The sequence below is a fragment of the Artemia sp. Qi Xiang Cuo genome, chromosome 3, assembly GCF_049724085.1.
Source record: "Artemia sp. Qi Xiang Cuo chromosome 3, ASM4972408v1, whole genome shotgun sequence".
Taxonomy (NCBI): Eukaryota; Metazoa; Arthropoda; class Branchiopoda; order Anostraca; family Artemiidae; genus Artemia; species Artemia sp. Qi Xiang Cuo.
In genome coordinates, this window is record NC_142796.1 from 2,783,973 (window position 1) to 2,801,035 (window position 17,063).

Consider the following 17,063-nt stretch of genomic DNA (forward strand, 5'->3'; position numbering starts at 1 on the left):
AGCATCTTTTAGCTAAGTTCAATTAGCGTTGGTCAGTAGCCTATAACAGTTCCAAGTGAGGGATGGAGATATACAGAGTTAGTCAGGAGCACCTTTTACCTAAGTTCAATTAGCGTTGGTCAGTATAACAGCACCAACTGATGGATGGAGATATACAGATTTAGTTACGAGCACCTTTTAGCTAAGTTCAATTGGCGTTGGTCGGTATAACACCTCCAATTGAGGGATGGAGATATACAGAGTTAGTCACGAGCACCTTTTAGCTAAGTTCAATTGGCGTTGGTCAGTATAACAGCTCCAATTGAGGGATGGAGATATACAGAGTTAGTCACGAGCACCTTTTAGCTAAGTTCAATTAGCGTTGGTCAGCATAACACCTCCAATTGAGGGATGGAGATATACAGAGTTATTCACGAGCACTTTTTAGCTAAGTTCAATTAGCGTTGGTCAGTAAAACAGCTCCAATTGAGGGATGGAGATATACAGAGTTAGTTGCGAGTACCTTTTACCTAAGTTCAATTAGCGTTGGTCAGTATAACAGCTCCAACTGAGGGATGGAGGTATATAGAGTCAGTCACGTAAAACAGCTCCAATTGAGGGATGGAGATATACGGAGTTAGTCACGAGCACCTTTTAGCTAAGTTCAATTAGCATTGGTCAGTAGCCTATAACAGTTCCAATTGAGGGATGAAGATATACAGAGTTAGTCATGAGCACCTTTTAGCTAAATTCAATTAGCGTTGGTCAGCATAACAGCTCCAATTGAGGGATGGAGATATACAGAGTTAGTCACGAGAACTTTTTAGCTAAGTTCAATTAGCGTTGGTCAGTATAACAGCTTCAACTGAGGGATGGAGGTATATAGAGTCAGTCACGTAAAACAGCTCCAATTGAGGGATGGAGATATACAGAGTTAGTCACGAGCACCTTTTAGCTAAGTAATATTGGCGTTGGTCAGTATAACAGCTCCAACTGAGGGATGGAGATATACAGAGTTAGTCACGAGTACCTTTTAGCTAAGTTCAATTGGCGTTGGTCAGTATAACACCTCCAATTGAGGGATGGAGATATACAGAGTTAGTCACGAGCACCTTTTAGCTTTGTTCAATTAGCGTTGGTCAGCAGCCTATAACAGTTCCAATTGAGGGATGGAGATATACAGAGTTAGTCACAAGCACCTTTTACCTAAGTTCAATTAGCGTTGGTCAGTATAACAGCTCCAACTGAGGGATGGAGATATACAGAGTTTGTCACAAGCACCTTTTAGCTAAGTTCAATTGGCGTTGGTCAGTATAACAGCTCCAACTGAGGGATGGAGATATACAGAGTTACTCACGAGCACCATTTAGCTAAGTTCAATTAGCGTTGGTCAGCATAACAGCTCTAATTGAGGGATGGAGATATACAGAGTTAGTCACGAGCACCTTTTAGCTAAGTTCAATTAGCGTTGGTCAGTAAAACAGCTCCAATTGAGGGATGCAGATATACAGAGTTAGTCGCGAGAACCTTTTACCTAAGTTCAATTAGCGTTGGTCAGCATAACAAGCCAATTGAGGGATGGAGATATACAGAGTTAGTCACGAGCACCTTTTAGCTAAGTTCAATTGGCGTTGGTTAGTATGACACCTCCAATTGAGGGATGGAGATATACAGAGTTAGTCATGAGCACCTTTCAGCTAAGTTCAATTAGCGTTGGTCAGTAAAACAGCTCCAATTGAGGGATGGAAATATACAGAGTTAGTCACGAGCAGCTTTTAGCTAAGTACAATTGGCGTTGGTCAGTATAATAGCTCCAACTGAGGGATGGAGATATACAGAGTTAGTCACGAGCACCTTTTAGCTAAGTTCAATTAGCGTTGGTCAGTAGCCTATAACAGTTCCAATTGAGAGATGGAGATATACAGAGTTAGTCGCGAGCACCTTTTACCTAAGTTCAATTAGCGTTGGTCAGCATAACAGCTCCAACTGATGGATGGAGATATACAGAGTTAGTCACGAGCACCTTTTAGCTAAGTTCAATTGACGTTGGTCGGTATAACACCTCCAATTGAGGGATGGAGATATACAGAGTTAGTCACGAGCACCTTTTAGCTAAGTTCAATTGGCGTTGGTCAGTATAACAGCTCCAAATGAGGGATGGAGATATACAGAGTTAGTCACGAGCACCTTTTAGCTAAGATCAATTAGCGTTGGTCAGTAGCCTATAACAGGTCCAATTGAGGGATGGAGATATACAGAGTTATTCACGAGCACATTTTAGCTAAGTTCAAGTGGTGTTGGTCAGTATAACAGCTCCAACTGAAGGATGGAGATACACAGAGTTAGTCACGAGCACCTTTTAGCTAAGTTCAATTAGCGTTGGTCAGCATAACACCTCTAATTGAGGGATGGAGATATACAGAGTTAGTCAAGAGCACTTTTTAGCTAAGTTCAATTAGCGTTGGTCAGTAAAACAGCTCCAATTGAGGGATGGAGATATACAGAGTTAGTTGCGAGCACCTTTTACCTAAGTTCAATTAGCGTTGGTCAGTATAACAGCTCCAACTGAGGGATGGAGGTATATAGAGTCAGTCACGTAAAACAGCTCCAATTGAGGGATGGAGATATACAGAGTTAGTCACGAGCACCTTTTAGCTAAGTTCAATTAGCGTTGGTCAGTAGCCTATAACAGTTCCAATTGAGGGATGGAGATATACAGAGTTAATCACGAGCACATTTTAGCTAAGTTCAATTGGCGTTGGTCAGTATAACAGCTCCAACTGAAGGATGGAGATATACAGAGTTAGTCACGAGCACCTTTAAGCTAAGTTCAATTAGCGTTGGTCAGCAAAACAGCTCCAATTGAGGGATGGAGATATACAGAGTTAGTCACGAGCACCTTTTACCTAAGTTCAATTAGCGTTGGTCAGTATAACAGCTCCAACTGAGGGATGGAGGTATATAGAGTCAGTCACTTATAACAGCTCCAATAGAGGGATGGAGATATACATAGTTAGTCACGAGCACCTTTTAGATAAGTTCAATTGGCGTTGGTCAGTATAACACCTCCAATTGAGGGATGGAGATATACAGAGTTAGTCACGAGCACCTTTTAGCTAAGTTCAATTGGCGTTGGTCAGTATAACACCTCCAATTGAGGGATGGAGATATACAGAGTTAGTCACGATCACCTTTTAGCTAAGTTCAATTAGCGTTGGTCAGTAGCCAATAACAGTTCTAATTGAGGGATGGAGATATACAGAGTTAGTCACGAGTACTTTTTAGCTAAGTTCAATTGGCGTTGGTCGGTATAACACCTCCAATTGAGGGATGGAGATATAGAGAGTTAGTCACGAGCACCTTTTAGCTAAGTTCAATTGGCGTTGGTCAGTATAACAGCTCCAACTGAGGGATGGAGATATAAAGAGTTAGTCACGAGCACCCTTTAGCTAAGTTCAATTAGCGTTGGTCAGTAGCCTATAACAGTTCCAATTGAGGGATGGAGATATACAGAGTTAGTCACGAGCACCTTTTAGCTAAGTTCAATTGGCTTTGGTCAGTAGCCTATAACAGTTCCAATTGAGGGATGGAGATATACAGAGTTAGTCACGAGCACCTTTTAGCTAAGTTCAATTGGCGTTGGTCAGTATAACAGCTCCAAATGAGGGATGGAGATATAAAAAGTTTGTCAAGAGCACCTTTTAGCTAAGTTCAATTAGCGTTGGTCAGCATAACAGCTCCAATTGAGGGATGGAGATATACAGAGTTAGTCACGAGCACTTTTTAGCTAAGTTCAATTAGCGTTGGTCAGTAAAACAGCTCCAATTGAGGGATGGAGATATACAGAGTTAGTCACGAGCACCATTTAGCTAAGTTCAATTGGCGTTGGTCAGTATAACAGCTTCAACTGAGGGATGGAGATATACAGAGTTAGTCACGAGCATCTTTTAGCTAAGTTCAATTAGCGTTGGTCAGTAGCCTATAACAGTTCCAATTGAGGGATGGAGATATACAGAGTTAGTCAGGAGCACCTTTTACCTAAGTTCAATTAGCGTTGGTCAGTATAACAGCACCAACTGATGGATGGAGATATACAGATTTAGTTACGAGCACCTTTTAGCTAAGTTCAATTGGCGTTGGTCGGGATAACACCTCCAATTGAGGGATGGAGATATACAGAGTTAGTCACGAGCACCTTTTAGCTAAGTTCAATTGGCGTTGGTCAGTATAACAGCTCCAATTGAGGGATGGAGATATACAGAGTTAGTCACGAGCACCTTTTAGCTAAGTTCAATTAGCGTTGGTCAGCATAACACCTCCAATTGAGGGATGGAGATATACAGAGTTAGTCACGAGCACTTTTTAGCTAAGTTCAATTAGCGTTGGTCAGTAAAACAGCTCCAATTGAGGGATGGAGATATACAGAGTTAGTCGCGAGCACCTTTTACCTAAGTTCAATTAGCGTTGGTCAGTATAACAGCACCAACTGAGGGATGGAGGTATATAGAGTCAGTCACGTAAAACAGCTCCAATTGAGAGATGGAGATACACAGAGTTAGTCACGAGCACCTTTTAGCTAAGTTCAATTGGCGTTGGTCAGTATAACAGCTCCAACTGAGGGATGGAGATATACAGAGTTAGTCACGAGCACCTTTTAGCTAAGTTCAATTGGCGTTGGTCAGTATAACACCTCCAATTGAGGGATGGAGATATTCAGAGTTAGTCACGATCACCTTTTAGCTAAGTTCAATTAGCGTTGGTCAGTAGCCAATAACAGTTCTAATTCAGGGATGGAGATATACAGAGTTAGTCACGAGCACCTTTTACCTAAGTTCAATTAGTGTTGGTCAGTATAACAGCTTCAACTGAGGGATGGAGATATACAGAGCTAGTCACGAGCACCTTTTAGCTAAGTTCAATTAGCGTTGGTCAGTATAACACCTCCAATTGAGGGATGGCGATATACAGAGTTAGTCACGAGCACCTTTTAGCTAAGTTCAATTGGCGTTGGTCAGTATAACAGCTCCAACTGAGGGATGGAGATATACAGAGTCAGTCACGAGCACCTTTTAGCTAAGTTCAATTGGCGTTGGTCAGTATCCTATAACAGTTCCAATTGAGGAATGGAGATATACAGAGTTAGTCACTAGCACCATTTAGCTTAGTTCACTTGGCGTTGGTCAGTAGCCAATAACAGTTCCAATTGAGGGATGGAGATATACAGAGTTAATCACGAGCACCTTTTAGCTAAGTTCAATTAGCGCTGGTCAGTATAACAGCTCCATATGAGGGATGGAGATATAAAAAGTTTGTCAAGAGCACCTTTTAGCTAAGTTCAATTTGCCTTGGTCAGAATAACAGCTCCAATTGAGGGATGGAGATATACAGAGATAGTCACGAGCACTTTTTAGCTAAGTTCAATTAGCGTTGGTCAGTATAACAGCTCCAATTGAGGGATGGAGATATACAGAGTTAGTCACGAGCACCTTTTAGCTAAGTTCAATTGGCGTTGGTCAGTATAACAGCTCCAACTGAGGGATGGAGATATACAGAGTTAGTCACGAGCATCTTTTAGCTAAGTTCAAATAGCGTTGGTCAGTAGCCTATAACAGTTCCAATTGAGGGATGGAGATATACAGAGTTAGTCAAGAGCACCTTTTACCTAAGTTCAATTAGCGTTGGTCAGTATAACAGCACCAACTGATGGATGGAGATATACAGATTTAGTTACGAGCACCTTTTAGCTAAGTTCAATTGGCGTTGGTCGGTATAACACCTCCAATTGAGGGATGGAGATATACAGAGTTAGTCACGAGCACCTTTTAGCTAAGTTCAATTGGCGTTGGTCAGTATAACAGCTCCAAGTGAGGGAGGGAGATATACAGAGTTAGTCACGAGCACCTTTTAGCTAAGTTCAATTAGCGTTGGTCAGCATAACACCTCCAATTGAGGGATGGAGATATACAGAGTTAGTCACGAGCACTTTTTAGCTAAGTTCAATTAGCGTTGGTCAGTAAAACAGCTCCAATTGAGGGATGGAGATATACAGAGTTAGTTGCGAGCACCTTTTACCTAAGTTCAATTAGCGTTGGTCAGTATAACAGCTCCAACTGAGGGATGGAGGTATATAGAGTCAGTCACGTAAAACAGCTCCAATTGAGGGATGGAGATATACGGAGTTAGTCACGAGCACCTTTTAGCTAAGTTCAATTAGCATTGGTCAGTAGCCTATAACAGTTCCAATTGAGGGATGAAGATATACAGAGTTAGTCATGAGCACCTTTTAGCTAAATTCAATTAGCGTTGGTCAGCATAACAGCTCCAATTGAGGGATGGAGATATACAGAGTTAGTCACGAGCACTTTTTAGCTAAGTTCAATTAGCGTTGGTCAGTATAACAGCTTCAACTGAGGGATGGAGGTATATTGAGTCAGTCACTTAAAACAGCTCCAATTGAGGGATGGAGATATACAGAGTTAGTCACGAGCACCTTTTAGCTAAGTTCAATTGGCGTTGGTCAGTATAACAGCTCCAACTGAGGGATGGAGATATACAGAGTTAGTCACGAGTACCTTTTAGCTAAGTTCAATTGGCGTTGGTCAGTATAACACCTCCAATTGAGGGATGGAGATATACAGAGTTAGTCACGAGCACCTTTTAGCTTTGTTCAATTAGCGTTGGTCAGTAGCCTATAACAGTTCCAATTGAGGGATGGAGATATACAGAGTTAGTCACCAGCACCTTTTACCTAAGTTCAATTAGCGTTGGTCAGTATAACAGCTCCAACTGATGGATGGAGATATACAGAGTTAGTCACAAGCACCTTTTAGCTAAGTTCAATAGGCGTTGGTCGGTATAACACATCCAATTGAGGGATGGAGATATACAGAGTTAGTCACGAGCACCTTTTAGCTAAGTTCAATTAGCGTTGGTCAGTATAACAGCTCCAACTGAGGGATGGAGATATACAGAGTTAGTGACGAGCACATTTGAGCTAAGTTCACTTAGCGTTGGTCAGTAGCCTATAACAGTTCCAATTGAAGAATGGAGATATACAGAGTTAGTCACGAGCACCTTTAAGCTCAGTTCAATTGGCGTTGGTCAGTAGCCTATAACAGTTCCAATTGAGGGATGGAGATATACAGAGTTATTCACGAGCACCTTTTAGCTAAGTTCAATTGGCGTTGGTCAGTATAACAGCTCCAACTGAGGGATGGAGATATACAGAGTTTGTCACGAGCACCTTTTAGCTAAGTTCAATTAGCGTTGGTCAGCATAACAGCTCCAATTGAGGGATGGAGATATACAGAGTTAGTCATGAGCAATTTTTAGCTAAGTTCAATTAGCGTTGGTCAGTAAAACAGCTCCAATTGAGGGATGGAGATATACAGAGTTAGTCGCGAGCACCTTTTACCTAAGTTCAATTAGCGTTGGTCAGTATAACAGCTCCAACTGAGGGATGGAGGTATATAGAGTCAGTCACGAGCACCTTTTAGCTAAGTTCAATTAGCGTTGGTCAGTAAAACAGCTCCAATTGAGGGATGGAGATATACAGAGTTAGTCGCGAGCACCTTTTACCTAAGTTCAATTAGCGTTGGTCAGTATAACAGCTCCAACTGAGGGATGGAGATATACAGAGTTAGTCACGAGCACCTTTTAGCTAAGTTCAATTGGCGTTGGTCAGTATAACACCTCCAATTGAGGGATGGAGATATACAGAGTTAGTCACGAGCACCTTTTAGCTAAGTTCAATTAGCGTTGGTCAGTAGCCAATAACAGGTCTAATTGAGGGATGGAGGTATACAGAGTTAGTCACAAGCACCTTTTAGCTAAGGTCAATTTGTGTTGGTCAGTATAACAGCTCAAAATGAGGGATGGAGATATACAGAGTTAGTCACGAGCACCTTTTAGCTAAGTTCAATTGACGTTGGTCAGTATAAAACCTCCAATGGAGGGATGGAGAGATACAGAGTTAGTCATGAGCACCTTTTAGCTAAGTTCAATTGGCGTTGGTCAGTATAACAGCTCCAACTGAGGGATGGAGATATACAGAGTTAGTCACGAGCACCTTTTAGCTAAGTTCAATTAGCGTTGGTCAGTAGCATATAACAGGTCCAATTGAGGGATGGAGATATACAGAGTTAGTCACGAGCACCTTTTAGCTAAGTTCAATTGGCTTTGGTCAGTAGCCTATAACAGTTCCAATTGAGGGATGGAGATATACAGAGTTAGTCACGAGCACCTTTTAGCTAAGTTCAATTGGCGTTGGTCAGTATAACAGCTCCAAATGAGGGATGGAGATATAAAAAGTTTGTCACGAGCACCTTTTAGCTAAGTTCAATTTGCGTTGGTCACAATAACAGCTCCAATTGAGGGATGGAGATATACAGAGTTAGTCACGAGCACCTTTTAGCTAAGTTCAATTAGCGTTGGTCAGTAAAACACCTCCAATTGAGGGATGGAGATATACAGAGTTAGTCACGAGCACCTTTTAGCTAAGTTCAATTGGCGTTGGTCAGTATAACAGCTCCAACTGAGGGATGGAGATATACAGAGTTAGTCACGAGCATCTTTTAGCTAAGTTCAATTAGCGTTTTGCGAGTACCTTTTACCTAAGTTCAATTAGCGTTGGTCAGTATAACAGCTCCAACTGAGGGATGGAGGTATATAGAGTCTGTCACGTAAAACAGCTCCAATTGAGGGATGGAGATATACGGAGTTAGTCACGAGCACCTTTTAGCTAAGTTCAATTAGCATTGGTCAGTAGCCGATAACAGTTCCAATTGAGGGATGAAGATATACAGAGTTAGTCATGAGCACCTTTTAGCTAAATTCAATTAGCGTTGGTCAGCATAACAGCTCCGATTGAGGGATGGAGATATACAGAGTTAGTCACGAGCACTTTTTAGCTAAGTTCAATTAGCGTTGGTCAGTATAACAGCTTCAACTGAGGGATGGAGGTATATAGAGTCAGTCACGTAAAACAGCTCCAATTGAGGGATAGAGATATACAGAGTTAGTCACGACCACCTTTTAGCTAAGTTCAATTGGCGTTGGTCAGTATAACAGCTCCAACTGAGGGATGGAGATATACAGAGTTAGTCACGAGTACCTTTTAGCTAAGTTCAATTGGCGTTGGTCAGTATAACACCTCCAATTGAGGGATGGAGATATACAGAGTTAGTCACGAGCACCTTTTAGCTTTGTTCAATTAGCGTTGGTCAGTAGCCTATAACAGTTCCAATTGAGGGATGGAGATATACAGAGTTAGTCACCAGCACCTTTTACCTAAGTTCAATTAGCGTTGGTCAGTATAACAGCTCCAACTGATGGATGGAGATATACAGAGTTAGTCACAAGCACCTTTTAGCTAAGTTCAATTGGCGTTGGTCGGTATAACACCTCCAATTGAGGGATGGAGATATACAGAGTTAGTCACGAGCACCTTTTAGCTAAGTTCAATTAGCGTTGGTCAGTAGCCTATAACAGTTCCAATTGAGGAATGGAGATATACAGAGTTAGTCACGAGCACCTTTTAGCTAAGTTCAATTGGCGTTGGTCAGTAGCCTATAACAGTTCCAATTGAGGGATGGAGATATACAGAGTTAGTCACGAGCACCTTTTAGCTAAGTTCAATTGGCGTTGGTCAGTATAACAGCTCCAACTGAGGGATGGAGATATACAGAGTTTGTCACGAGCACCTTTTAGCTAAGTTCAATTGGCGTTGGTCAGTATAACAGCTCCAACTGAGGGATGGAGATATAAAGAGTTAGTCATGAGCAATTTTTAGCTAAGTTCAATTAGCGTTGGTCAGTAAAACAGCTCCAATTGAGGGATGGAGATATACAGAGTTAGTCGCGAGCACCTTTTACCTAAGTTCAATTAGCGTTGGTCAGTATAACAGCTCCAACTGAGGGATGGATAGATATAGAGTCAGTCACGAGCACCTTTTAGCTAAGTTCAATTGGCGTTGGTCAGTATAACACCTCCAATTGAGGGATGGAGATATACAGAGTTAGTCACGAGCACCTTTTAGCTAAGTTCAATTAGCGTTGGTCAGTATAACACCTCCAATTGAGGGATGGAGATATACAGAGTTAGTCACGAGCATCTTTTAGCTAAGTTCAATTGACGTTGGTCAGTATAACAGCTCCAACTGAGGGATGGAGATATACAGAGTTAGTCACGAGCACCTTTTAGCTAAGTTCAATTAGCGTTGGTCAGTAAAACAGCTCCAATTGAGGGATGGAGATATACAGAGTTAGTCGTGAGCACCTTTTACCTAAGTTCAATTAGCGTTGGTCAGTATAACAGCTCCAACTGAGGGATGGAGATATATAGAGTCAGTCACGAGCACCTTTTAGCTAAGTTCAATTGGCGTTGGTCAGTATAACACCTCCAATTGAGGGATGGAGATATACAGAGTTAGTCACGAGCACCTTTTAGCTAAGTTCAATTAGTGTTGGTCAGTATAACACCTCTAATTGAGAGATGGCGATATACAGAGTTAGTCACGAGCACCTTTTAGCTAAGTTCAATTGGCGTTGGTCAGTATAACAGCTCCAACTGAGGGATGGAGATAAACAGAGTTAGTCACGAGCACCTTTTAGCTAAGTTCAATAGGCGTTGGTCAGTATAACACCTCCAATTGAGGGATGGAGATATAGAGAGTTAGTCTAGATAATATTCATAGATACTGCGTAGACTATATAATATATAAACTTTCTTTTATATATAATTGCTTATGTGTTTGAAAATGGAAAAGAAAAACAGATAATATGAATTAGTATAGAATCAAATTTACTTTATAGTTTTTTCTGGGGAAGATTTTAAAATAGGGTATGTAAATTTTACAGTAAGTAAAACTTACTATTTTACTTACCTTCTTATAAAGATTTTTATTTATACCATGCTTCCATAGATTTTTTTTCAAGACATACATTTGAGAATTTCTTAACGTTTGAGTCAGGGGAACATAGTTTTGGGACTGGTGTGGGACAGGGGAACTGGTGTTTCTACGAATGTTTGAATATAATTATAAGGCAGTTAAAATAAGAAGCTTCTATGAGCTTCAAGCTCTTACCAATTCGTATTTTGAAATTATTGAAGGAATGTTCATTGACATACACGAGCTGCTCTCTTAGACGGAGGGCAAAGTCAGCCATTGCTGCTACATGGCGGAAATTTCGCATATCGCTAGAAGTTTTCGTCAATCCTAGAAGTAAAAATATTTCAGTATTAATAAGAAACAATAGTTTCAGAAAAGGAATTTCTAAGGTACTTCATATATAGCTGGCTGCCTAACCCGTCCTATTATAATAATTCCAAAAGTATTTTATTAAAAAAACTGTTTATATAACTAACTCATTCTCTAAATAGTTAGACGATTTAGTCTATAAGGCCCTCCGTTTTGTAAAACTTAATTAGTTTCTCTGATTTTTCTATACCAAATTATAAGCCAGTACAAAAGACGAAAATTTAAAATACAAACGATTGGTACTTCTGTTTGAAAATTTAAGCCAATGATAAGGCAAAGTTGTGTCACTAAGATTCTCTGTAAATGGTCCTTATTTTTCCTTATGTATATTGATTTTTTGCGTATCCCCAAATGTAATCGACTGCCACTTTGAAAATTGAAGTGCTTACCTAATAATTGAAAATTACATTTTAGAAACATAAGCATCAACATAGTAAGTCAAGCATTGAACCTAGAGACATTGTTGGAAATCGAAGCTTTCTGCATAAGAAATTCAAACATACCAACATAGGTTTAAATGCTTACAAACATCGCACCGAACAAGGTTAAATTCTTAATTAATACATTCTATTCCTGGTTAGGTTTATTTTACACACTAACTAGTTTTTTTTAAATTCTACATAAATATCTTTATGTTCAAATCCAATATCTCTTGAGCAAGGCAAAAATCGTGTTTTGTATACATTTGGGAACGATTTCTAGTAAGGATTTTTTGTTCAAGAGATTTTATTCAAAAATATTTTTCGGAGAGGGGGTTACACAACAAGAAACTAAAAACGCATACAAAATTTGTTTATTTCCATTTCTGTTACGTTTTTACGAGTCAGACAAACATTTTGTGGGGTTGGGGGGGGGGGTGCAAAACCCCCTGACACCCCCTCCCCCTGTCTTGGTATGGTCTTGATTTCAAGTACCAAAGACAGTGAAATTGAATCTTATTTTTCAAATTCGTTCACTTGAAACTGGCCTAACAGCCTATATTTTTTCAATTAGAGAAAAACAGGCCCTTAATTTTCTATTGAAAAACCCTTTCAGCAACAGGAATACAGTTTTTCGTGGAAGGTGTGCCAAATTTAAGAAAAAAATGAGAATAAAACTCGACGAAAAATCAGCTAAAACATATGGCGCTAAACAGCTGAAAAGGTTTAGGTTTTTGAAAGTGTATTTGTCTTGTGAATCCACCGATCAATAATGTTTGGATTTTCATAGACAAAAACCTTGCGTTTTTTTACGGTTTACGGTGCAAGAACTTACGGACAAAAATTTTGTGATTTATTTTCTGAAAATGTTATACTGCTCTTAATATTCCATAATTTTCAAACAACCAAAAGAAAAATCTTATTAAATTGCACACTTCAGGTGTGAATAGACCTTTGATTGTTCCAGGGGTCGTAATAAGATTATTAAAACAGTAAAGCTAATATTAAAACTGTATTAAATTCTTACCGGAAGCAGCCATATATGTTGATCCAGTAGATTTAATTTTTTCTATGTCTCGGAACTGACTCTCCCCGAGAATTTCATCAAAGTCTGCGATTATTTCGTTTAAGAGTCGAAGGCACTCCACACCTTCGTTGTTGGCTTCCAATTCAACATAAAACTCCGAAAAATTTGGAATGGTTGCAAATAGAATGCACACATAGTCACATTGTTCATGGTAGAGCTCCTAAACGATTAAGAGCGGGGTATAAAAATCTGAAAGTACCGTTGCCACTACCAGCATAAAAAACAGCTGAAAATCCTACAAACCCTACAACATCACCTAAATGAAAATTAAATAGTTTTGGTGTCTAAGCCCTTACAGCTTTCTTTGTTATATTGCATTGCTCTTGTATGTTCAGCACATGTGTTTGTTTCAACATTTTATTTTGTAGATCAATATTTTTTTAAGTAGTATGTACGTATAGTCACACTGTTCATGGTAAAGGACTTGAAAGTATTTAAAATACTTTTTCTACTTCTGCAATCAGTATAACTGAAAATCAAAAAAACTTCAGAGAATCACCTAAGTAAAAATAAAAGCTCATTTTACTGTACAGTTAAAGCACGTTTCAATATCTCAGGCATTCTGAAAGGCCATATCTGAATAGGCCTATGAAAGGCCTTTGAATAGCCTCAGTGTGAAAAGACATTAAATTACGTAAAGAGCAAAAAACTATTAATTACAAAAATAAATGTATATATTTTAAAAAGGGATTACAACATTTCAAAAGCCTTAAAAAGTAAAACCAAAAGTTTGAAGCTTAGTAGATATCGTTCTTTGAAAAACATCATTACCAAATTTCTTTTCTTATAAGTATAAGCTGTCTTTTTTAGACATGAAAAAAAGTTGAAAACATTTTGAAGTTCAGTTCAGAATCAATGAAATTATTATGTAAACCTTAAAAATATTTGCGGCGCCTGAGTAATAATTTTAATATTTTGAATATTTTTGAATAATTTTAATAAAATACCTGAAAATTTTTAAACTAGTTTGTGTTTTTGTTAGATAAAATCCACTCGGTTTGTGATTGAGTTTACGGGTTTGAACGCAACCAGTTATATACTGTCAGTAGCAAGGCCAAAATAACGAACATTTGCAATTATTACGAATGATAATTTGATATTTTGACAAGGGATTACAACAATTCAAAAACCTTATATAGGAAAATAAAAGATTGAAAGCTTAGCATATATCGTTGTTACAAATCGGACTAGTGAAAAAATATTTGTAAATGTTTTAGCAAGGAATTACAACAATTCAAAAACCTTAAAAAAGAAAACCTTTTTTGAACAAAACCAGTTATATAATATCAGTAAGACGACCCAAATAATGAAAATTTGCAATTATTACAAATGATGATTGTTCATTTTGACAAAGGAATGCAATAATTCAAAACCAGAAAATTAAAAGTTCGAAGCTTAATGTGTGTCGTTGTTACAAATCGGACTAGCTTCAATATTCAAATATCTTTGAACAGACAGCACTATGAAAAGACATTAAATTGCTTAAAAAGCAAAACACCTGTAATATATACAAAAAATTAAACAAGAAAAACGGGTTTTAATTTCTATAAAGCAGTGAATACAAAACACTTAATTAAACAAAAATACTCCTAATATTTTGGCCCCACATCCAGGAGCCTTTCTCAACGAAAAAAAAAAATTCTTACATCAACATAAAAAACATACTAAACAAACAAAAGAAAAAATATAAATAAATAGGAAAAGAAAACTCACATATTATCACATTTAATATGTGAGTTTGCTTTTCCTATTTATTTATATTTTTTCTTTTGTTTGTTTAGTATGTTTTTTATGTTGATGTAAGAAATTTTTTTCTTTTTTCCGTTGAGAAAGGCTCCCGGATGTGGGGCCGAAATATTCGGAGTATTTTTGTTTAATTAAGTGTTTTGTATTCACTGCTTTATAGAAATTAAAACCTGTTTTTCTTGTTTAAATTTTTTTTTTTTTTGTAAATGGAAAAGCAGTGTGGTCTAAGAAATTATTTACCTGTAATATATATTTTAACAAGGGATTAAAACAGTTCAAAAAGCTTAAAAAAGAGAACAAAAAGTTTCAGGTTTATTAGAAATCGTTGTTAGAAATTGGACTTGCTTTAATAATCAAATATCTTTGAACAGACAGCACTATGAAAAGAAATTAAATTGCTTAAAAAGCAAAACACACCTGTAATATATATTTTAACAACGGATTAAAACAGTTCAAAAAGCTTAAAAAAGAGAACAAAAAGTTTCAGGTTTATTAGAAATCGTTTTTAGAAATTGGACTTGCTTTAATAATCAAATATCTTTAACAGACAGCACTATGAAAAGACATTAAAATGCTTAAAAAGAAAAACACCTTTAATATATATTTTAACAAGGCATTAAAACAGTTCGAAAATCTTAAAAGAGAGAACAAAAAGTTTCAGGTTTATTAGAAATCGTTTTTAGAAATTGGACTTGCTTTAATAATCAAATATCTTTAACAGACAGCACTATGAAAAGACATTAAAATGCTTAAAAAGAAAAACACCTGTAACATATATTTTAACAAGGGATTAAAACAGTTCAAAAAGCTTAAAAAAGAGAACAAAAAGTTTCAGGTTTATTAGAAATCGTTTTTAGAAATTTGACTTTCTTTAATAATCAAATATCTTTGAACAGACAGCACTATGAAAAGACATTAAATTGCTTAAAAAGCAAAACACCTGTAATATATATTTTAACAAGGGATTAAAACAGTTCAAAAAGCTCAAAAAAGAGAACAAAAAGTTTCAGGTTTATTAGAAATTGTTGTTAGAAATTGGACTTGCTTTAATAATCAAATATCTTTGAACAGACAGCACTATGAAAAGACATTAAATTGCTTAAAAAGCAAAACACCTGTAATATATATTTTAACAAGGGATTAAAACAGTTCAAAAAGCTTAAAAAAGAGAACAAAAAGTTTCAGGTTTATTAGAAATCGTTGTTAGAAATTGGACTTGCTTTAATAATCAAATATCTTTGAACAGACAGCACTATGAAAAGACATTAAATTGCTTAAAAAGAAAAACACCTGAAATATATATTTTAACAATGCATTAAAACAGTTCAAAAAGCTTAAAAAAGAGAACAAAAGTTTCAGGTTTATTAGAAATTGTTGTTAGAAATTGGACTTGCTTTAATAATCACATATCTTTGAACAGACAGCACTATGAAAAGACATTAAATTGCTTAAAAAGCAAAACACCTGTAATGTATATTTTAACAAGGGATTAAAAAAGTTCAAAAAGCTTAAAAAAGAGAACAAAAAGTTTCAGATTTATTAGAAATCGTTGTTAGAAATTGGACTTGCTTTAATAATCAAATATCTTTGAACAGACAGCACTATGAAAATACATTAAATTGCTTGAAAAGAAAAACACCTGTAACATATATTTTAACAACGCATTAAAACAGTTCAAAAAGCTAAAAAAAGAGAACAAAAAGTTTCAGGTTTATTAGAAATTGTTTTTAGAAATTGGACTTGCTTTAATAATCAAATATCTTTGAACAGCCAGCACTATGAAAATAGATTAAAATGCTTGAAAATAAAAACACATGTAACATATATTTTAACAAGGGATTAAAACAGTTCACAAAGCTTAAAAAAGAGAACAAAAAGTTTCAGGTTTATTAGAAATCGTTGTTAGAAATTGGACTTGCTTTAATAATCAAATATCTTTGAACAGCCAGCACTATGAAAAGACATTAAATTGCTTAAAAAGCAAAACACCTGTAATATATATTTTAAAAAGGGATTAAAACAGTTCAAAAAGCTAAAAAAAGAGAACAAAAGTTTCAGGTTTATTAGAAATCGTTGTTAGAAATTTGATTTGCTTTGATAATCAAATATCTTTGAACAGACAGCACTATGAAATGACATTAAAATGCTTAAAAATCAAAACACCTGTAATATATATTTTAACAAGGGATTAAAACAGTTCAAAAAGCTAAAAAAAGAGAACAAAAAGTTTCATGTTTATTAGAAATCGTTGTTAGAAATTGGACTTGCTTTAATAATTAAATATCTTTGAACAGCCAGCACTATGAAAAGACATTAAAATGCTTAAAAAGCAAAACACCTGTAACATATATTTTAACAAGGGATTAAAACAGTTCAAAAAGCTTAAAAAAGAGAACAAAAAGTTTCAGGTTTATTAGAAATCGTTGTTAGAAATTGGACTTGCTTTAATAATCACATATCTTTGAACAGACAGCACTATGAAAAGACATTAAATTGCTTAAAAAGCAAAACACCTGTAATATATATTTTAACAAGGGATTAAAACAGTTCAAAAAGCTCAAAAAAGAGAACAAAA

At 36.8% G+C, this 17,063-nt stretch overlaps 1 protein-coding gene across 4 annotated transcripts in view; it reads right to left on the bottom strand.

Moving 5' to 3' along the window:
- LOC148953654 (adenylate cyclase type 5-like) overlaps positions 1–17,063 on the bottom strand; it is a 118,205-nt gene that overhangs the window by 35,567 nt on the left and 65,575 nt on the right. For all 4 annotated transcript variants that reach the window (XR_016143759.1, XM_089108401.1, XM_089108402.1 and 1 more), the window contains 2 exons: positions 12,683–12,902; positions 11,063–11,194 (listed from right to left, as the gene is read on the bottom strand). Coding sequence is in view for 3 of the 4 variants with exons in the window: in XM_089108401.1 (XP_088964527.1) it covers positions 11,063–11,194; positions 12,683–12,902 (352 nt within the window). In the remaining variant the exon portion in view is untranslated. The remainder of the gene's footprint in view (positions 1–11,062; positions 11,195–12,682; positions 12,903–17,063) is intronic.